Source organism: Podarcis filfolensis, assembly GCF_964270895.1.
Source record: "Podarcis filfolensis genome assembly, chromosome: 7".
In the NCBI taxonomy this organism is placed as follows: Eukaryota; Metazoa; Chordata; class Lepidosauria; order Squamata; family Lacertidae; genus Podarcis; species Podarcis filfolensis.
In genome coordinates, this window is record NC_139603.1 from 81,868,150 (window position 1) to 81,891,096 (window position 22,947).

General features: G+C 47.6%; 1 protein-coding gene across 2 annotated transcripts in view; it reads right to left on the reverse strand.

The window, feature by feature from the left end:
• ZFAT (zinc finger and AT-hook domain containing) overlaps window positions 1-22,947 on the reverse strand; it is a 668,318-nt gene that overhangs the window by 624,590 nt on the left and 20,781 nt on the right. For both annotated transcript variants that reach the window (XR_014549936.1, XM_083621866.1), the window contains exons 5-7: window positions 20,415-20,571; window positions 17,363-18,807; window positions 13,062-13,294 (exon numbers count right to left, since the gene is read on the reverse strand). Coding sequence is in view for 1 of the 2 variants with exons in the window: in XM_083621866.1 (XP_083477992.1) it covers window positions 13,062-13,294; window positions 17,363-18,807; window positions 20,415-20,571 (1,835 nt within the window). In the remaining variant the exon portion in view is untranslated. The remainder of the gene's footprint in view (window positions 1-13,061; window positions 13,295-17,362; window positions 18,808-20,414; window positions 20,572-22,947) is intronic.

Sequence of the window (22,947 nt, forward strand, 5' to 3'; positions counted from 1 at the left end):
TGTACAATAAACTACATTGTTTGTTTCAATTAATTTGCAGAAGGGTGTAGAAACCTTGTCCAACAGGGTGAGGACAGGCCTAAAACATTTCTTCCAGGTGCACTACTAGAGCAATGCAATGGCAGGCCAATGATTCATAAGACCACTGCCATCCATGACTTGATTGTGGGTGGAGGAATTGACCTGGAAGCTGGGCTTGTTCTTGCTGCTGCTTGTCCACCAGCGACACAGGTTGTGTGGGTGCAGTGATTTGTAAAAAGTCCTTGGTTTTCGCCAGGTGTTCTATTGGGGAGACACAGTTCTCCGAGTGCGTGTTCCGGAAGGTGGGCAACAGGGGCAATACAAGATTCCTTTCGGTGTACCTGCAGCACCAAGCATTCCCTGCCTGAGCTGCTTCAGGCAGTGCCAGATGTTCTCCTGGAGACACCTAGTTTGGTGGTCCTGGGTGATTTTAACATCCATGCCAACACGACTTTACGAGGGGCTGCTCAGGACTCCTTGAAAGCATGCCCCCCATGGGGCTGTCCCTGAATAAATCTGGCCTTACACACAGCCATGGACATGCCTTAGATCTGGGGTTTACCTTAGTGATCTGACACTAAGTTCGAGTGGAACAAAAGAAATGCCACAGTCAGATCACTTCCTAGTACAACTAGACTTCTTTGCGATCCTTCCCCTCCACAGGGAGGTAAGACCGATTCGAGTGGTCCACCCCCGCCACTTAATGGAGCCAAATGGCTTCCAGAGAGTGGTAGGGGATGCATTAGCCCATGTTGATGGCCTCTCAGCCGATTCCCCGGTGGCCTGCTGTAATGCAGAGTTAACCAGGACTATTGACTGTCTGGCTCCTAAGCTCCGTCTACAATTGCATGGAGCTCGGCAGCCCCAATTACAGCTTTTCTTCCCAAGCCTGTCCTTGGAAGCTTTTAACAGGCAGGTAAAAATAATAATAGCCCTATTTACTCTGGCTTTGTGTGCTGTTACTTAGAAGCTCAAACTTTAGCTGGAACTTTGCATGGGCCCTGGGGCTATGTGTCTGTCCTGACACTGCTCTGAGCAGTTACAGATAGGTAGCCGTGTTGGTCTGCCATAGTCAAAACAAAATTTTTTTTTTCCTTCCAGTAGCACCTTAAAGACCAACTAAGTTAGTTCTTGGTATGAGCTTTCGTGTGCATGCACACTTCTTCAGATACACTGAAACAGAAGTTGCCAGATCCTTCTATATAGTGAGAAGGTGGGGAGGGGTATTATACTCTCTGTATTGGACAAACAGGCCAAACCTTACGCCAAAGAATAAACGGACATAAATCGGACATCAAGAATCACAAGACAGAGAAACCAGTAGGAGAACACTTCAATCTCCCAGGACATTCTATACAAGATCTCAAAGTAGCTGTATTACTACAAAGGAATTTCAGAAATAGACTGGAAAGAGAAGCTGCTGAATTGCAACTCATTACCAAATTTAAAACCATGGAGAGACCTGGTCTGAACAAAGACATTGGATTCTTATCTCATTATACATGACAAAGCCATTTTTCACCTTCTCACCCCTTGCTTTTTCCTGTAAGACCTATTGCAGTCATTAAGAGTCGTCAACAGGCTCATCTCAGCTATCTGCCAACCACCCATTCCCACCACCCTTCTGAGTAATACCCCTCCCCACCTTCTCACTATATAGAAGGATCTGGCAACTTCTGTTTCAGTGTATCTGAAGAAGTGTGCATGCACACGAAAGCTCATACCAAGAACTAACTTAGTTGGTCTTTAAGGTGCTACTGGCAGGAAAAAATTTTTTTTTGTTTTGACTGCTCTGAGCAGTTAACGCGGTGCTTTTGCGAAGCAAAAGAGAAAGCAGCCTTGGTTTAAGTAGGATGTTCTTGCATAGCTGTAGCCATGCACAGGACTGAATGGTGGCAAGGACAGTTGAATCAACTCCCGGAACCTTTGCCGTTTCTAAAGGAAGTGCCTAGCCTTATCTGAAAGCATTTCCCACTGCTAATTAGATAAAAGTCTTAATTTGCATTTTTGGGGAAAGTCCCACTGCTTTGAGATGGGGGCTTGAGAGTCTCCTTTTGTCCCAGGCCTGAGGTTTTTGTGCCCCTGATGTACAGGTGTGAACAGAGAAGATCTGTTGACAGTCCTTAAAGATGGATTGCATGCCACCTTCGGCTGTGTGCTGGGCATTCCTCAGCGCAACAGTGCTGCTGTTGACACCACTTAATCTAGCAGGCCTTTGGATTCTTGCCTTGTCTGAAATGTTGTGAGTCTCTCGGAAGTGGATAAGTCACAGAGGGCTGACAGCTCCCTCACAACGGGCCTGTTACACTGAAATGGCTTTCTTCGGGAAATTTTTACTAAGGAATTGAGTTCTGGGCCATTTCAATCCAATGTCATCTGAGAGAGCAAAAGGAAGCTAATGGCAACGGCTTCGAAGTCCCAAGACTATTCTTTCTATTTGTGTGTGTGTGTGAGAGAGAGACCATATATGCACAACAGGGCCCGGATGGTTCAGGAACCGGAAAATAAAATACACAGAAGCTGAAGTATATTATAATTCCAGAGCTAATAATTCCAAAGCCAAGCTGATGAGTTTGAGACTCTAACTCAATTCTGAGCATATGGAGTTAGCTCAGCGAGGGCCCTTGGGAACCCTAACAGGCTGGAAGAGTCGTGCTGCTGCACTTCTGCAAATGCCAAAATCTGCTTCCTGGAAAAGCAAAATGCCAAGTGAGGCACAGAGACAAAAACGTGTGGGCCTCGCAGAGAAGTGACAGGATAAAAGTTGTGTCCACAAAGGGAACGCAGAAGATGCTACCGTCATTTAAACTTCATTGCCTGTCAAGGAAAGGGTTCACGGCTGAGCTTTAAAATGGGTGAGCGAAAAAAATCTGGACTGGCTGCCAATCATTGCCAAAGTGTCTCTGTATTTGTAGTTCTTTCCACAACGCACAGCTGGTGTTTTGCACACAAACCCTCGTCTGTGTAAAGCAGGATTACATACACAGCAAGTAATGCCCCCTATTGGGTTTTTGCAGCAGCGTGGATTGGGAATGGTTCGGTGGGAGGCAGTGTTAAGATCACCCCATCATGGAATAAGTCCCTAGTGAGGTTCGGATTGTCAGGGATAGTTCATCCCTTATTTGGTTCTAAACCAAGGCGTTCCATGCTTCCATCAGAAGAATAGCTTCCCCAAAGGAAGAAGGAAAACAAGAACAATACACCAGGCAGCCTTGTCCTATTGAGCTACAGGAATTCTCTAAGCAGTGGTCTGTGCTGTTGCATCTAGTGCAGCGTTCCAGCGGTTAAGGCGAAACAAAAGCTCAATTCACACATCTGTTTGAATGGCTGCTTGTGGCACAGCTCCACATGGGTGGTGGTTATAATTCTATGTTAAAATATTTCAAATGCTATGTCGTCATCTGATGCCCTTCTTCGTGGGCCTCCTCAAGAGATCTGGAGGGTGGCAACACGAGAACGGGCCTTGATTTATTTAGTTTTTAGCTGTTCAAACAAACATGGTGTCCTTCTGGAGCAGCTCTCTGGTTTGAGAGTCGGGTGCATGATTTTATGGTAATTTCCTTCCTATCTGCAGGACTGTTTCCTGCACTGGAGGGCATCTCCTTGCCTCTGTAGCTGCATGCTCAACCAAAAGGCATCCAGTTTTTTTAAAAAAAGAAAAAATAGTTTAAATGCTACCATTTTCACAGTTCAATCTTTCCCCCCCCCCAAAAAAAATGACTATTTTGCTTAGATGTGCCCATGTGCTGTTTTTCTCAACGGCAGAATCCTTAGACTATACCTGTCTCAACCTCACACAGGGAATTCCCAGCCAAAACTTAGCAGCAGCAGTATCAGTCATTTGGTGTTTTTTTTGCAGAATATTCCCACTGCTGCCTAGAGAACATGTTGCTACGCTAATCCTTCAGAGTTAACCCTGTCACTCTTCCAGCCGGACCTTATGAATTTCTTGGTCTGAGATTCTGCCTCCCTGAGCCCGCCCAGGTCATAAGCAGGGAATCCCAAAGAAAGCCTGCAAAGCAGAACAGGGGCTTCTCAGAGTGACCTTGTCATACGTGGTGACAGAGCCGCTTCTCGAGGACTCAGGTGGGGTCCCTTTCCAATAACTCCCTGTCACATTCTTGGCACTTGCCTTTTCCCTCGGCAAGAAAGAGAGCAGTATATGGCCTGCTTTACAGAATTTCGCCTTTCAGAAATGTCTTTCAAGACTTTCTGAAGGGCGTGAACAAAAGCAACATACTTTTAGACTGCCATAGGTAAAGGTAAAGGTACCCCTGCCCGTACGGGCCAGTCTTGCCAGACTCTAGGGTTGTGCGCTCATCTCACTCTATAGGCCGGGAGCCAGCGCTGTCCGCAGACACTTCCGGGTCACGTGGCCAGCATGACAAGCTGCATCTGGCGAGCCAGCGCAGCACACGGAACGCCGTTTACCTTCCCGCTGGTAAGCGGTCCCTATTTGTCTACTTGCACCCGGAGGTGCTTTCGAACTGCTAGGTTGGCAAGCGCTGGGACCGAACGACGGGAGCGCACCCCGCCGCGGGGATTCGAACCGCCGACCATGCGATCGGCAAGTCCTAGGCGCTGAGGTTTTACCCACAGCGCCACCCGCGCCCCTTTAGACTGCCATAGCTGCTGACAATTGATAGCAGAGTGTTGCCAACGAAAATAACTTGGCAAACTTTATTACTTCCTTTAGGGCACAGGGGGCAGAGGGACTGAGAAACAACGACAAGCCCAAATCACACGAAAGGTGGCTTCGGATAGTTGTGTGTCATGGTACAATGCATTATACAACTTTACGCAGAGATACACCCCTATAGTAGGGATGCGGGTGGCGCTGTGGGTTAAACCACAGAGCCTAGGACTTGCCAATCAGAAGGTTGGCGGTTCGAATCCCTGCCACGGAGTGAGCTCCCGTTGCTCAGTCCCAGCTCCTGCCAACCTAGCAGTTCGAAAGCATGTCAAAGTGCAAGTAGATAAATAGGTACCACTCTGGCGTGAAGGTAAACGGCGTTTCCGTGCGCTGCTCTGATTCGCCAGAAGCGGCTTAGTCATGCTGGCCACATGACCCGGAAGCTGTACGCCGGCTCCCTCAGACAATAAAGCGAGATGAGCACCGCAACCCCAGAGTCAGCCATGACTGGACCTAATGGTCAGGGGTCCCTTTACCTTTTACAGCCCTATAGTATTCCAGTGGCAGAGTCGCCATCAGCCGCAATTGTGCATCAGCAAATATGCTCACCTGGTGAATTTGAATTAATTCGGAACCAGCTTTAAAAAGCAAACTCTTCATTGTTGTCCAACACATTTTGGTTTTTTGGTGGGGTGGGGGTATAACACAGGATCTATCCCTGCACAGAAAATCACAACTTTCCAGGGAATGTTAGATGTCAGGTTCACAAAGCAGGAACCTACATTTTTTGAAAGGCTAGTTCTTTGACACGTGAGTTTTCTATTTGCGGGAAATGTTCTCTTCTCTAGAAAGGAACACCCCATAATATGAGCCTCTGCTTGCTTTACAGAACTGAAACAGTTGGTTGATCGCCTCAGTCAGGGCAGGCACTTCCATTAGGCAAACTCAGGTGGTGGAAGAAACTTGAACCTCCTGCTTTCTGGCCTTTCTGGCAAGAACTTCCTTTTAAAAGCAGTTCATTGAAAGTTTAAAGTTTCAACTAAACTCAAAAAGAACGGCGAGTTGGTGGTGCATGCATGCCCCTGGATGTCAGGGACTGGCTAGTGTAGAATCAAGGGCTTCCACACCTCCTGCCTCCACCTCTTCTGCTCCATTGTCTCCCAGTACCAGAAGAGGGGTGAAATGGGAGGAGCAGAAGGTGACACACAGGCAGAGTCCTCGCCTGCTTGTGTGCAGCTCGGTTAGGGGAGAAACAGAAGTCGAGGTCCGTAGCAGGACTTCCCTGCTGCGCCAACTGCCTCATCAGGTGCACACCTAGGAGTAGAATCATAGAATCATAGAGTTGGAAGAGACCACAAGGGCCATCGAGTCCAACCCCCTGCCAAGCAAGAAACACCATCAGAGCACCAACTGCGCCAACTGCCTCATCAGGTGCACACCTAGGAGTAGCTGGGAGAAGTAGGACTGATGGAACTGCCTTTCCATAACTTGCAAGCGTGCTTTTGACAATAGTTAATTCCTCACTCTGGGCATTCCACGCCTGACAGGGCCATGACATTGAGCCACCTTTCCTGGAATACCTTGTTCTGAGGAAGGATCCGATTCTTCAAAACGACATAGGTGGATGAGGAAAGATTGCTAGCGCAAAAGCAAGTGTGGGGAGGGTGCGTATGCAGAACCACCTGACTCGGGTGGTTCCTTGCCTTGCGCTGACCCCGACTTTGGTGTCCCAAATGTACTGCTTATTGGTACATTTGAGAACGTACTTGTCTACTTAGAAGGGGAGATGAAACCTCTGAACACACAAAAATACACTTCTGTTTGGTGTCAGAGCACAATGGCCAGGCACGAACAACAGTGAGAGCTATTTATTCACTTTGGCAGGGATCCAAGCTGCTATTGAAGCCCCCAGAGGTGTCAAACATTCCATTAAAACTCTGTTTTCTTCTCTTGCACTTCCAGTCCCATCTCCCCGCTCGTTGCCACAATTATTTCCCCACTGGCTCGAAATATTGTTCCCTTTGTTACTTACAAGTGTGAAACGGAGAAGCCTGGTAATGTCGAGCTGCTGGAAACTAATCTGAGTGCTGGAAATGTTGGTTCAAGGCTTTCTATACATTTCTGCCAACACATTTCACCTTGCGCTGCACACAATGTGTTACCTCACCCTTGGGATGTGTCGCAAAGTGGCAATTAATTAGGCCCACTTTTGACTGCATTTCCCTCCTTGCACGATGAAAGAGACAGAAAGTCAATAAGAGCTCTTGTAACGTGGAAGCAAACAAGAGTTTTATTATGTGATATGCACACACACACACACAAACACACACACGCAGTAATTTTATGTTGTGAACCTCCCTGAGATCTATGGGTATAGGGTGGCATACAAATTTTAATAATAGTCTTGCGGCCTTTTGTGCTTTTTCTGCTTCTCAAAACACTTCCATGTGCAACATTACAAGAAGGGCCCTTTCATGAGCCAAGTGGAGACAACTGTCTCAAGCAGCAGGTTTGGGGGACAGTGAACTGTCAGGCAACACCTGCCGCCTCCTCTCAGCCCCCTCTTACTGTCCCCAGCTGCTCACCCCACTTCGCAAAGATTTCTGCCTTCTCCTGCCTTGCTCTAGGAAAGGGCCAAGAAGTCCTTCCTCAGAGGGAGGCATTCTGGGCAAGGTGGCTTGGAGAACATTTGCATCAACCCTTCTGGAAATGCTCTTTCAACTTAGAACTTTTTTAAAGTTTATAGAGCCTCTATAGGTGTTGCAGCAAAGCCATAGTGGTAACAGAGGTCCTCTCTCTCATCATCATCATTTATTATTTATACCCAGCCCATCTGGCTGGGTTTCCCCAGCCACTCTGGGCAGCTTCCAACAAAATATTAAAATACAATAGTCCTTCAGTTATTAAAAGCTTCCCTAAACAGGGCTGCCTTCAGATGTCTCCTAAAAGTCTGGTAGTTGTTTTTTCCTTTGACATCTGGTGGGAGGGTTTTCCACAGGACAGGCACCACCAGCGAGAAGGCCCTCTGCCCGGTTCCCTGTAACTTGGCTTCTTGCAGTGAGGGAACCGCCAGAAGGGCCTCAGAGCTGGACCTCAGTGTCTGGGCAGAACGATGGGGGTGGACACACTCCTTCAGGTATACAGGGCCGAGGCCGTTTAGGGCTTTAAAAGTCAGCACCAACACTTTGAATTGTGCTCGGAAACGTACTGGAAGCCAGTGTAGGTCTTTCAAGACCGGTGTTATGTGGTCTCGGTGGCTGCTCCCAGTCACCAGTCTAGCTGCCGCATTCTGGATTAGTTGCAGTTTCCAGGTCACCTTCAAAGGTAGACCCATGTAGAGCGCATTGCAGTTGTCCAAGCAAGAGATAACTAGAGCATCCACTACTCTGGAGAGACATTCTGCGGGCAGGTAGGGTCTCAGCCTGCATACCAGATGGAGCTGGTAGACAGCTGCCCTGGACACAGAATTGACCTGCGCCTCCATGGACAGCTGCGAGTCCAAAATGACTCCCAGGATGCGCACCTGGTCCTTCAGGGGCACAGTTACCCCATTCAGGACCAGGGAGTCCTCCACACCTGCCCACCTCCTGTCCCCCCAAAACAGTACTTCTGTCTTGTCAGGATTCAACCTCAATCTGTTAGCCACCATCCATAGTCTCAGGCACCTCAGCCAGAATGCCTAACTCTGAAAAAAAAAACCCTTGTCCTTTCCTAGGGTGAGCCAAGGAGGATGTGGAAGGCGAACAGATGCAGCGGTTAGGTGGGTGAACGGGAAGAGGACAATGATGAACGGGAGTGGCAGTGACTCAAACAGTACATCCTCTTTCACCTGCCCTGTGAAACAAGCACACTTAAACTTCTCTGTGTACAGATAGGTAGCTGTGTTGGTCTGCCATAGTCAAAACAAAAAATTTTTTTTCCTTCCAGTAGCACCTTAAAGACCAACTAAGTTAGTTCTTGGTATGAGCTTTCGTGTGCATGCACACTTCTTCAGATACCAGCATCTTCAGTATCTGAAGAAGTGTGCATGCACACGAAAGCTCATACCAAGAACTAACTTAGTTGGTCTTTAAGGTGCTACTGGAAGGAAAAAAAATTTTTTGTTTTGACTTCTCTGTGTGTCACGGATTCTGTTAATGCATGAAAGAATTGGAAGACAAACCGAATCTGCCCTGCAGTTGCAGAAGGTCTTGCATTCGAATTAGGAACCGATTTTAAAACATAGCCCACTTAAGCTTCAGGCTGAAAAGTGCTTTCAGGTCCTCTTTCCATGCAAGCAGCCATTTTCTACCTTCCTCCCCCCATCGGGCCATCAGAAGCTGACTTTGGAGCTAAACACACGCTATCAGGAGAATGGCAGAGAGCATGTATTGCTGAGCTGTACTACTCCAGACCGCAAGCAGAGCAACATCATGCTTGAACGCCCTCTCACATTTAAAACAAACAAAGCCACCACCTAGAGCACACCACACTGGCATGTCAGGGAGAACATTTTCCCTGGCATGCCAGTCATCTTTGGGCACAGAGCTTTTCAGTAGGGTGGATGAGTCAAACACTAATTCCTTGCCTCGACCTGCAGACTGAATGGTACACTCCAAGAATCACTGTGACATGATTCTCTTGGCTGTCTTTTTCATCCCTCTGTCAGTCAAAAAAAAAGGCATTACTGTGGACTTACAACTCACACTCCTCCAACTTGTGCTATTTCAACTTCAGGTGGTTGATATCGCACAAATTAAACATGCAGAAGGTGGAGAGCTTGAAAGCTCTTTTGGCACCGGGTTTTCCCTGAAGCGGAAAGAGTTTTTCAGGCATTGTTTCTCAAACTGGGATCAAGCTCTCATCATCCCTAGCTAGCAGAACCAGTGGTCAGGGATGATGGGAGTTGTAGTCCAACAGTAGCTGGGGACCCAAGTTTGAGAAATCTCTCTGCCTTGCTTACCAGGCTCTGGTGAGATCTTGGAGGAACTTAGGCAGCCCTTCAAAATCTCGTGAGAGCCTCCCAGAGCCCCATAAGGCGGGCGGAGTTAAGACTTGTTTGGTACATTGGCTCTGGTAGTTAAGATCGCTCAAGTGGGGGTGGTTTCAAGGGGATGGATTGACTATACACGTTTCTGCATACACTCACCATCCCTGGAATATAACCCCAGCACAATATGAGAGTCCATCAAAGCTTGTATCATTTCCCCCATTCCAATTCCTAGCCTTATACTCTGTTAGATAGTGACCCCATGGAGAATTTCTGTTACCTGACACCTGGGGTCTTGGTGTGCAGCTGGACTATGATTTCCCACCCAGAGAGAGAGAGTGCAAACGATTTACCTTCAAAAGGGAAAAAACCCTAGGGTACCTTTAAAAAGCATCTCTGGACCAGGGCCTATAAATCTATACGTTTCAAGGGAAAGCAACACGCTCATTATGAAAGTGGATGCACAGCTTGATGGTTCATGCCAGCCAAAAGCAGGTGGGTTGGCAGGAGATCACATGCAATGCTTCCTTCCTCCTCATCAACTTCATTGGACTGGTCATGTTGTGCGGATGCCTGATGATCCTCTTCCAAAGCAACTACTCTATTCCAAACTTAAAAATGGAAAGCATAATGCTGGTAGTCAACAAAAGAGGTTTGAAGACTCTCTCAAGGCAAATCTTTAAAAAATGTAGTATAAACACCAACAATTGGGAAAACACTGGCCTGCGAGTGCTCCAGTTGGAGAGCAGAAGAAGAAGAAGAAGAGTTTGGATTTGATATCCCGCCTTTCACTCCCCTTCAGGAGTCTCAAAGCGGCTAACATTCTCCTTTCCCTTCCTCTCCTACAACAAACACTCTGTGAGGTGAGTGGGGCTGAGAGACTTCAAAGAAGTGTGACTGGCCCAAGGTCACCCAGCAGCTGCATGTGGAGGAGCAGGGAAGCGAACCCGGTTCACCAGATTACGAGACTACCGCTCTTAACCACTACACCACACTGGCTCTCACCACAGCCTTTATCAAAGGTGTCATGGGCTTTGAAGACGCTCGAACTCAGGACGAAAGGGAGAAACGTGCTAAGAGGAAGGCACGCTTGGCAAATCCACACCATGATCAACTCCCACCTGGAAACCAATGTCCCCACTGTGGAAGGACGTGTGGATCCAGAATTGGCCTCCACGGTCACTTACAGACTCATTGTTAAAGCCATGTTTATGGAAGACAATCTTACTAGGCTACGAGTGATTGAAGAAGAGGAAGAGGAGGAGGAGGAGGAGGACACATGCAATGCTTCCTTCCTCCTTACGGGGTAGGGGGGTGGGCACCCGCTGACACAATGCCTAGGAACAACTTGCCTAGAAGAGTAGCTGTGCTTAGCCTAATGTGGTGACAATGACAAAGGAGTCCTTTAACAATCTGATGGAAGCATAAGCATTTGTAGTCAAGGGTCTACTACTTTAACAGCTACATCTAATGCACTTGTCACAAAAAAACTCACACCATAAAAATGTGTCCTCATTTAAGACAAGGGTGGGGGAACCTGTGGCTTTAAAGACAAAGCCTGTTACCATATCTCCTTGCTGTCACGAGATACTAGATTTGGCAGGGCCAAAATGATGTGTGACGGACCCTGCCATAAACTCAACTGTTGCTTTTTCAGCAGGGCCTAAGGGTAGGCAGAAGAGAAAACCTGGTGCGAAAAAGGCAGCAACCTCCATTCCTAGTAACAGATGTTTGGCAGCTGTATTCTCACCCTCCTCTCCCTCGGGGCCGTTGCAGAAATCTTCCCTGCTATTTTCAGTCAATGTGCTAGATTTTTAAATCGTGTACAAACTGTGAGTAACTTTCTGATGCACACGAACGCTCATGGGGGGCCTAGCACCTTGTGCGAAATCAAATGTTGCAAATAGAGGTCAAGAAAAATGACCTTAAAAACAACCACAGGTTTTCTCTGAAAAACAAATTTAAAGGGAAAATTTTCCTCTTGCTCAAGTGAAATGATACTAATCAGACGGTGTGTATTTATAGACGGATCCCTTCCTTTGGTTTTGAGTCCCTCGCTACCTTCTGAAAACCCATCCTGCGGCTTCTGAAACCACAGCAGTTAGTCAGAGTAGGAGGTGAACGATTCTGTTCTTCACCTATTTTTCCCCCCCTAATAAGAAATTCTAACTGTTGGAGATATTGGCCCACAGCCCACCTCCTGTCAGCATAAAAGAGATCTGAAAACATAAGGTATATCACGTTTAACTCGTGCTTTTAAGAAAAATGCACAAACACAGCCTGGAAGCAAAGAAAAAAGAATACTGAGAAAATTTCCCCTTGCTCTTCTGAAATTGTAATTCCCAAAGCTGCTCAGAAGGTGGAATCATGAGGGCCCTAGTTGATGAGGCTTAACTGTTGACTTTCTAATCTCCTGTATTCCAAGGCCTTGAGTTTCAGGTCATAAAACGTAAAGCCTGCCGTTAAAGCAGAATAAAAAACCCCCAAACTGGGTTCACCCCAGCTCCAAAATATAAGTTTGACTCTCAAAAGGGAGGGATCTGAAAGTGAAAAGGCAGTGTGCCATGGTGTACAGTGATGACAATGCTTCTAGCTGATATTAAGGTCTCTAAGGCTCTGCATAAAGGTAAAGGGTAAAGGGACCCCTGACCATTAGATTCAGTCGCAGACGAATCTGGGGTTGCAGCCCTCATCTCGCTTTATTGGCCGAGGGAGCCAGTGTACAGCTTCCGGGTCATGTGGCCAGCATGACTAAGCCACTTCTGGCGAACCAGAGCAGCACACGGAAATGCCGTTTACCTTCCCGCCGGAGCGGTACCTATTTATCTACTTGCACTTCATGCTTTCGAACTGCTAGGTTGGCAGGAGCAGGGACCGAGAAACGGGAGCTCACCCCGTCGCGGGGATTTGAACCGCCAACCTTCTGATTGGCAAGTCCTAGGCTGTGTGGTTTAACCAACAGCGCCACCCGCGTCCCTGAGGTACCACTGTACTTCTTGGCAAAGCAAGCCAATGCAAACATGTTTCCCTTACATAATTGCTCAGAGTACATAAATACCTTGGTGGGGAATTGGCGTTGTAAGGGTTGCACACTGCCCATACAATGCCACGTTCTAAGGACATTCTTTACCTCTTTAGCATGCAACAACCCTGTCAAAATTCAGACTTTCACGTGCCTAAAATGGGGGTTTGCATGGACAGTGCAAACCACAGAGAAACACATGTTTTGTTTCACACACAAGGCAGTACAGTAATAAGCAGGAAAGAGCTAGGCAGCCGAGAAACATCAGGATTGTACCTGTGTTCTAAAAAACAACAACATACAGTGGGAAACAATGGGGTCATTTTCATGGATTGAAACTCTCCCCCTGTACAGAACATGACTATGACTTTAAAAAAAACAAAACAAAAACAGCACTGCCCAGGATTCAGACTTACCAACTCCGTGTGCACTTTCAGATGGGCTTGGAGTTTGTATTTATCTGGGGTGGAATAATCACAGTCTTCTGTGGGACATTTCAGCAAAATGTTACTGTGCTTCTGGATGACGTGTCGTTTAAGGCAGTTTTTGGTGATGGATGAGTAGCTGCACTGAGAGCAGTAGTAGAGGTGCTCTCGCGTGTGAGTGCGGACGTGCATGTCGTAATGCACCTGGTACCAAAACAACTTGCCTGGGAAGAACAATTCAAAGCATGAAAGAGAGTAAATTAGATGCATTCAAGAGTGTTCCATTCAAGCCTTGCGTAATGAACAAAACGCTACTTGAAGTTAGGAGAAGCAGAGGCTCAAATCCCGACTCCATCTCGAGTAGCAGTGATGGTTTTTAGAACAGAGAGGGGCGGGAATCATAATTGGGACAGGCTTCTGTGTTTTGTGAGGAGGCTGATGGTTCAAATGCGAATGGCTGCAAAATCCTGAGGCTTTGAAACAGGGTGCGCCATGAAGTTAATTCATGAATCTAATGGCTGAAGAAGTGTGCCCATGTCATGGGAAAAAGTATGCACCATCATTTTTGCCTCTACTTAGCTCGGATCAAGTAAAATAGTAGTTTATGCTTATGATAAACGACTTAGAAGCTAGTTAGGAACTTGAGCCCACGATGAAACCAGAACCCAGACGTAGTGCAACTTTCTGTTGCTAAACTGATGGCCGTCAACTTGTGATGGCTTCAAAAGAGCATTGGACAAAATTCATGGGTGATAAGTCTTTTGATGGCAGCTAGCCAAGATGGCTATGTTCTAGCTCCACTGTTGGAGGCAATATGCTTCTGAGTACCAGCTGCTGGCAACTGCAAGTTCTTGTGCTCAGGTCCTGTTTGAAGGATTTACAGAGGCATCTCGTTGGCCACTGTGAGAACAGGATGCTGGACCAGATGGGCCTTTGGCCTGATCCGGAAGGGCTCTGTATTCGATTATCAGCCAGGCATGTCCTTTTGTACTGCCCCTGGTATCAGGCAATTCGACCTAAGTTTATTAATCTGTTGGTTGCTTGTAGGGACTGGAATTCAGACGAAAGCAAGGTAGCCTTCCTTATGTTTACCCAGGATGGGGATGGGATAGAGATAGTAGCCAGGTTTCTGCAACATGCAATAAGGATTTGTGAATGCTGTACAACACTAAATTAAGTGTTAGATGCAGGGCTTGGTGTTTTTTTTTGATGAGTGTTTTTTTTCTTTTTTGTATTGAACGCTACTGGAATCTTGTACATATGCCAATAAAGGTTTGAGAATCTGTATTAAATTACATAAAGACACTGTGTTAAGCTGTGTCTCTTACAGTTTACTCCACAGGTAGAGAATTTCTCTTTTCATACATATTGGCATAGCCCCTTCCTACTTGCCAATGTCACTTGTCCAGGGATTGTGAGTGAAACATCAAGCTGGGATGTAGCCTATGCATGGCCACCAAGCTCTAGCCCAGGGGTCAGCAACCTAAGGTCCATGGGCTGGAAGCAGCCTGCAGAGGTCGTTTGACTGGCCCACAAGCCGCTGCCGAACCGCGCTGCCCACTCGTGTGCTGTGCTAAACCGGTGCAGCGCGGGGACTCACTTCCGCAGCACTGGAAATCACGTCTGCGCACGTGCAGACGCCAAAAATTACAGGCGTGCACGCTCACGCGCATGCACCAACTAGCCCACGGAGGGATCTCCGTGAGACCGATCTGGCACAGGCAAGATAAACCTTGCCGACCCCTGCTCTAGCCAAATAAAAGACCCGGTAACATCAGACACATGTCTTGTACAACCAAATAAGTCATTTGAATAGCAACAGGCCAAAGCAGGGCATGTGATAAGACCTGAATCCTATAATAAAGAAGTAGGGAAGCTTTTTCAATGCATTCTCTCTTTCCTCCCCTTGCCCCCAGGATCTAGCCTGCCTCTCCTTGACTTGGTAGGGGCTTGAGTCTAACACAAGCAGGGGGGAAAGTGATTGATATGACTGGACTTCCTGCACTGGACCTGCGTAAACAATACTCTTTCATGCCCACGATTTCGCCTTTTAATAAAAATGCTAAAATTCCCTTTGATCCAGTTAATGTAGGCAGAACACTGCCCGTGACACACATTTAATTGTTATTTCCTAAAAGAGAGCAACCTCAATGGGGCACAGTTAACGTGTGATCCTTTGCCAATTGCATCCCTGATGAAAAATCCTTCCGAAAGGTATTTCACTAATTGAATTGCTCTTAATGGATGCGGTCCCTATGAAACGCAATTTTCAGAAAGCATTTGAATCAGGAGACTTTATTAGCAGAACTGGCAACCCTAGAGTACTGCCTAGGAAAGCGCACAAGAGGAGACTGAAATTTGCTGCAGCGGCTGTGGCAGGGGACGTTGGAACAGGGTCTGGCTGCCTCAGGAACGAAGGCAAGAGCTAGTGTGCAAAAGCTGCACAGTGGGCTTGTCACAAGATGTGGAAGAGTTGAGGGCAAACTCCAGCCTGCAGCTGCGGGAATTGGGAAAGGGGGTGGAAGAGGCCCTCTGCTAGATAAGATGGAGTATGTAGATATGTGGGACGTGGGTGGCGCTGTGGGTTAAACCACAGAGCCTAGGATTTGCTGATCAGAAGGTCGGCGATTCGAATCCCCACAATGGGGTGAGCTCCCGTTGCTCGGTCCCTGCTCCTGCCAACCTAGCAGTTCGAAAGCACGTCAAAGTGCAAGTAGATAAACAGGTACTGCTCTGGCGGGAGGGTAAACAGTGTTTCCATGCGCTGCTCTGGTTCGCCAGAAGCAGCTTAGTCATGCTGGCCACATGATCCGGAAGCTGTACACCAGCTTCCTCGGCCAATAAAGCAAGATAAGCGCTGCAACCCCAGAGTCGGCCACAACTGGACCTAATCTACCTTTATGTAGATATGTACGAACAGGCAAACAATGACAGGAAGGACAGGGTGGGAGGGATAATAAAGCTGATCCAGCTTAGTGGAACAACACGTGCTGAGAATGTGTGAAGTCTCAACATAGTAAGGTCAGGTCAAAGACTCATCTAGTCCAGCACTTTGTTCTCACAGAACCTTACCAGATGTCCATGGGAATCCTACACGGAGGATCTGAGCATAACACACTCTTGAGGCTTACTATGGTCCAGGAACGTGAACCTGACCCCACAAGATTGCGGAAAGGGGATTATTTGGCTTGCCTTGCTTATGTTCTTATTTTCATTGTGTACTTTGTGGTTCTATTTGGTTGTTTTCCTGATGTGGACTGTCCTGAGATCTTCAGATGAAGAGCTGTATATAAATTTAATACAGTGGTACCTCGGGTTAAGAACTTAATTCGTTCTGGAGGTCCATTCTTAACCTGAAACTGTTCTTAACCTGAAGCACCACTTTAGCTAATGGGGCCTCCTGCTGCCGCCGCACCACCGCTGCACGATTTCTGTTCTCATCCTGAAGCAAAGTTCTTAACCCAAGGTACTATTTCTGGGTTAGCGGAGTCTGTAACCTGAAGCGCCTGTAACCTGAAGCGTCTGTAACCCGAGGTACCACTGTACACAATAAGACTCGCTGAGGGCTCAACTTCCTAAGCAGCTTCCTAAACTGTTCGCCACAAGAAGACACCCAAGGTGTCAAATCAAAATGCACAGGTATCAGGGCGAGGGAAGTTCTTTGCCTGATAAGTTACTGCTAGTCAAGACATAAGTTGGAAAGGCCACTAAACTGGCATACGGCAAATAAATACGAGAGAGGTCCTGAGATCCACTGCTCCTCTGTTGTGCTCAGTGAATCCCCCCAAACTCAGATAGTTTTACTGGCTCTTAATCTTGCTCTGCCCCTTTCCACCATGACTGGTTCTTGCCCATTCCACTGCATATCTCTCTTTCTGTAAAATGATTGTCCGTGCTGCAATCTCCTTTCAGGTGTGCAGTTTATAGCCTTGCCTCATCCTTCCTGCTCTGACCTGTTCCAGATCCTCTTTTCCAGCTTGTCAAACCTCTTTTTAGCTTCACTGCTCTCACTAGTTCTGCTGCCTGCCTCTTTCCTCGCTATTACACCTGGCACATAGCTCCTCTTGCTGGAAGAGAACAGTCTGCCCCATTTCACCTCCAGAGTGCACACAACTATTGATCTATTAACACAGAAGCGAACTTGGTTTTTGTTTTGTTTTTCTCGGCGGGAAGTAAAAAAACAACAACCCCACCAAAGCTTTCCACAAAACTACGTGAGCCAGGAAGTACATAAGCCTGGATTCCCTTGTATATTTTATTCCCCCACCCCCCAGACTCTGCATACTCCTCACCACAGTATTCACACTCCCAGTCTCCATAGACTTTCCTGATCTTCTCGCACAAGGCGGTGTTCATCTGCCGTTTTTGCAAACTATCCAAGATCTGCATAAAGGCCGCAGCTCCGGTCCGATTCTCTGAAGGCAATGTGCAAGAATCTGAATTCTCGCTGATGGCGGTGTTGGATTCCGGATGGGACATTGGCGTGGGGGAGTCTGCATTTTCAGCAGCTGACTTGTCAGCTTCCTGAGCGCCTAGACTGAGGGTTTGGCCCTTTTCTTCAGGGACAGGAGCACACTGCAGAACTTGCTCGTTCTGGTTTATACTGGGGCTCCCATCTCCAGAAATCTGCATTACTTCGTCTTTCAAATTTAATGAACGGTCAGGAGACAAATCCTTTCCAGGGAGGGTCTTCGCTTCATCCAAAGCCGAAAGAGCACTTTTCTGTAGAAGGTCATCCGAAGCGCTAATTGGGCGCGCATCTGGCGAGGCTGATTCTGCCGCAGGCTGGCACTGCGAATCTGTTCCGCTTGCAACTGGAGAGCTATCAGATTCTACAGGAGGAGCAGGGAAAGTTTCCAAACTGCCACCAGGATCCTCATCCTGGCTTCCCTCCGCTGCATTTGACTCGCCCGACTTCTTCGGTATACACAGCTCCTTCGAGTTTAAAAGCGAGAGCTCAGCCGCGGTCTGCGACAACTCCTCCCCAAGGGCTTCTTGCTGAATGTCCCCTCCTGGTTCCAGGAGGCAAAAGCTCTGGTTGATGGAGCTGTTAAAAACGGAAGCCTCCTGCAAGTCCCGATGCGCTTCCTTGATGTGCGAGCGGAGCCTGATGGAGCTGACGAACTTCTTCGAACACTCGCTGCAGACGTAGACGAACGGGTGCTTTCGGACGTGAAGCTCGAGCGCTTGGTACTTGGTGGCTCCGTGGCCGCACAGCTCGCAGGCGAAGGGCCTCTCGTCCCCGTGGACCACCATGTGCCTGTCGCGGTCCAGCTCGTTCTTGAACTTGCGCTCGCAGATGTGGCAGTCGTACAGCAGCTGCCTCTTCCCTTCGCGGGTCATCAGCCGGAGCTCGTCAAAGACGTCCTTCACTTTCTTGTCTTGCAAGTCGTGCGCTTCCTTGATATGCTTGATCAGGTTCTTGACGTCCGAGTACTTCTTCTTGCAGAAGCGGCAGTGCTGCTTGATCTTCTTGTGGACTCTCTCCACGTGCACCTTGAGGTGGCCTTTGCTCAGGCAGGTGAACGGGCAGTAGTCGCAGCCGAACTTCTCCCCCGTGTGCTTCCGCAGGTGGACGTTCAGGTTGGCCTTGATGGCGCTGGCGTAGCTGCAGAACGAGCACTTGTAAGGCTTCTCGTTGGTGTGGATCCTCAGGTGGGCCTGGAGGGAGTGCTTGAACTTGAACACCTTGTTGCAGTATTCGCAGGTGAAGATCTTCAGCTGGGTTGCGCCCAACCTAAAGAGAAACGGGATTGAGACACAAATCGCTTACGCCGCTAAGGCAGGCATGCAAACGTCGGCCAACTTTCAAGACCAGGTTGGTTGGGGCTGAGTGGATGACTGTTTCTGCTATCTCTGCCCTTCTATGCTTCCTGTTGGTCAGAAAGGGGAGGAGACAACTTTTCTCCCAGTTTTACTTGATCCCCCAACCTGGTACTTTGCCAATTCCAAGAAATAAGTTGGTAGAAATGCCTTTTGCTGCTGTTCAGTAACTAGCTAGCCAACAAGAGGGCTGCCAGCCACTTTCAGGTTGAGCTCAACGTTTATTTCTTTTCTAACTTGGAGGTATTAAACAAACTCTTGACAACCCTAGAATCTGTATCTTAAAAGTGCGTCCTCAGTTCTGGACAGCCCCATGTCACCAGTGGAGAGGAGGGGGCACATTTCTCAACAAATCTCTCTGCCAGATTAGATTGTGGGAATTTATTGTATTTTATTAATCAATTTTTATTCAATGTTTTCAGCATGAAATGCAAGAAAAACCAAACTAATCTAAGGAAGAGAGATAAGAAAAAATACCAGAAAGAGGAGAGAAAAAAGGGGGAAAAGAGCAAAAATACAATAAATATCAAGCACTCTATCGTAATTATATCTTAGAATATGGGGCTTTAGAAGGTCCTGACATGGAAGAGATACTCATAGACCAGAAGTAGGGAACATCCAGCTCTAATTTGACTCGCCAGGTCTCCCCATTTGGCCAATGAGGCTGTTCTGACCAAGCCATGCCCACCTGTCTTGTCAAGTGTGAGGCAGGTAAAAACACAGCTGGAATGACAAGAGGTCTGCCGATCAGTGGCACCTGCAAAGTCTCATGCACAGAACCAGCAGCTGGCTGTCAGGACCTGCACAGCGCTGTCCCTTTGCCTGCACAGGTCGATTTCAAAGTGTGTGGGCAAAAATGGTTCGTGTGATGTCATCATGACATCAGGTGATTGACAGGTTGGTGGCCCAGCCCAACTGGCAGACTTGGGTCTGTGGGTGTAGGGAAGATAGGGATCTGGTCTACCAGATGGATCTAGGTTCTCATAACTGACATAGACAACACAGAAACCTGAGGAAGGGGCTGCACTTGGGGATGTTTTTGCCCCCTTGATTGGCTCCCCATTCTGATTGGCCAGAAGTCCCGTATGAACCTTCCTGAGTCAGGTGGATCTGGCCCAAGCACCCTACAACTGACTTGCGCCCTGTACTCCCCCTCTGGCCTTGTGCTCCCTCCCTCCCTCCCTCCCATTTCTTCCTTGTTCCCTACCTGTAAGGCTACATCACCAGATACTGTCCTCATACAATCTTAAGTCATGCTAATCACCTGAAAAACTATGCCTCGTGGACCCCGTGACCAATACGAGGCAAGCAGCAAATTCCACTGGATGCATTTTTTAAAAAAACTTACTTACACTGGGTAATGAAATCAACAATATTTATGTGTTAATTAAATTTCTATACCCTCCAGGATCATCTTTCTGGAAGCCTGGCTTCAGCTGGTTGGTTCCCTTTGGTCGCTTTAAGGTTATGCAGTGTTTCTGCAGGGAGTGAAGCAGAACTTGTTTTGAAAATGGAAGTTACCTGCTTGATTTCATCGGTTGCTCGTAAGGGGTTTGCTGAATGGCATATTCCTGGTAGCCCCTTCGCTGAGAGGAGTCTGGCGGTACTGTCTCTGGGTTTGCTGGCTGTTCCGTTTCAGGAGTAGCAGCAGCCTCGACTGGAACTATTATTGTAGCTCCTGCAAGCAAAATAAACACACAAAATTCAGTAAAAATAAATAAAAAATCAATCACCTGCACACTGAGATTTTGTGTGTGTGTGCGCGTGTGTGCGCGCTCGTGCATGCATGCACATTCACAATAGAATAAGGCAGGCTTCCCCAAATGTTCTGGGTCACAACTCCAGATATTTGGGCCTCAACTCCTAACCGCCCCAGTCAGTATGACTGATGGTCAGGGTTGATGGGAGTTGTAGTCCAGCAACACCCAGAGGGCACTGGGTTAGGGAAGACTAGGATAAATACTAAGAACATACACCAAACAGAAATACTGCCTGTTGAATATTATGTATAATCACCTGGTCTATGTTCAAAAGCAGGAAAATATTAGCAAGGAATTATTGTGCTCATATTTGTCCTTAAAACTGCTGCAGCAGCTGGGAAAAGCAAAATGCTTCTTTATTCCTTTCTTCCTCCTGTCAAGGTTTAGCCTCAGATAAGAGCAGAGTCCCTAACTTTGCATTTCCCTACTCTTGTGATGTCTGCAGCGTGGGTTTTATGGCTCCCTCTGTATAAATGCAGTATTTGGGCATCGTGACCAGTACGGTCCCAGCTTGGCGCATAATAGTTGTACAGTATTTCCAGGGGTGCTGTGGATCCATCAGTAATTTTTACACTGTTTTTCATGCTTTCTACTTGTGAGTTTTTTCTGCTTCGCTCCATGACTGAGCACACGTTGGATGTTGCAGCCACTCTGCTGGAGTAGCAGCAAACTATCCCTGGTCCAGCATAATAGGAATACTGGATTGCTCTGTTTGTGCGTCTGACCTCTTCCGACTAGAAAATTGCAATCAGTCAGATCTGATGAAAAGAATTTGGCCCAAGTCTCATGCCAAAAAGGTGAAGAATGCCTCTCAACATGATACTGAGTGTCACTGAAAAACGAGCGGATTGAGCAGCTAATATAAAAGTTATGCAAGCATTTCAGGACACCCTTCTCAATACCCCAGAAAAGAGAGGCTACTAATGCTCTGTCTTTCCTCCCACTGTTCTTCCAGGAGGATCGAAAGCTTACATGGCATCTTCTATCAGGATTTTATTACAGAACATCTGAAGAAGAAAGGGGCAATTGTGAAGTGTATTCAGCTCAGATGAAAGGTTGACACCGAGTGTTAAGGCATAACAAAATCCCTGCAGCTTAAATAATGTGAACCTGCATTTCAGATGATCTACTGTAGTCAAAGCGGGCAGGGGAAATGCATGAGTTTATCTTATATATGCCAGCTGCAAACCTTATGAAATAAATCTCTCTTTTTCTGTCTGGTGAAACTCTCTGGTGAAATTTTGCGTTATTTAAGTAATGTCTTTATGGGTTTGTGGAATGAAAAAAGTTACAGTGCCCTAAACATCTCCATAGATCAGACGTTTTCAACCTTTTTTGGGTCCCCAGCTCCCTTGACCAACTACTTTCTTTCTACGACCCCCCCTGTGGGGCTCAGGAGCCCAGTTATGTCACCCCTTGCCTGCAGAGTCAGCAGCCCCTCACCCTATTTAAACACCCTCCCTTGTGGAGGGTTCCTCTCTTCTCCCCTCTGCTTGGGAGTTTTCTGGGCAGCTGCTCCTGCCGCCCCTGTTCTCTGAGCTTTCCGTCCCCCTGCCTCAAAGAGAGGTGCCTCCTCACACTGCCCCACAGGGGCCTGGGAAGCACCCTCTGAACAGCCCTGGAGACACCATCCGCCTGGGGAGCTTGTAGCCAGGGCTGCTGCAACAATAGCTGTGCAATAATAATAATAATAATATTAATTTATTTATACCCCGCCCATCTGGCTGAGTGTTCCCAGGCACTCTGGGCAGCTCCCAGTCAAGTGTTAAAACAATACAGCATTAAATACTAAAAACTTCCCTAAACAGGGCTGCCTTCAGATGTCTTTTAAAGATAAGATAGCTGCTTATTTCCTTCACATCTGAAGGGAGGGCGTTCCACAGGGCGGGTGCCACTACCAAGAAGGCCCTCTGTCTGGTTCCCTGTAACCTCACTTCTCGCAATGAGGGAACCACCAGAAGGCCCTTGGCGCTGGATCTCAGTGTCCGGGCTGAACGATGGGGGCGGAGACGCTCCTTCAGGTATACAGGACTGAGGCCGTTTAGGGCTTTAAAGGTCAGCACCAACACTTTGAATTGTGCTCGGAAATGTACTGGGAGCCAATGCAGATCTCTCAGGACAGATCTCTTTGGGAGGCAGAGGTGCAAGAGGGCATCAGATGAAGGGAGGGAAGGAAAGAGGGACAGAGGTCAGTGTTGCCCACAGAACCCCTGACCATCATTCAAGGCACCCCAGGGTGCCACAGCACACTGGTTGAAAACCACTGCTATAGATGCATCAGCGAAATCAATGTG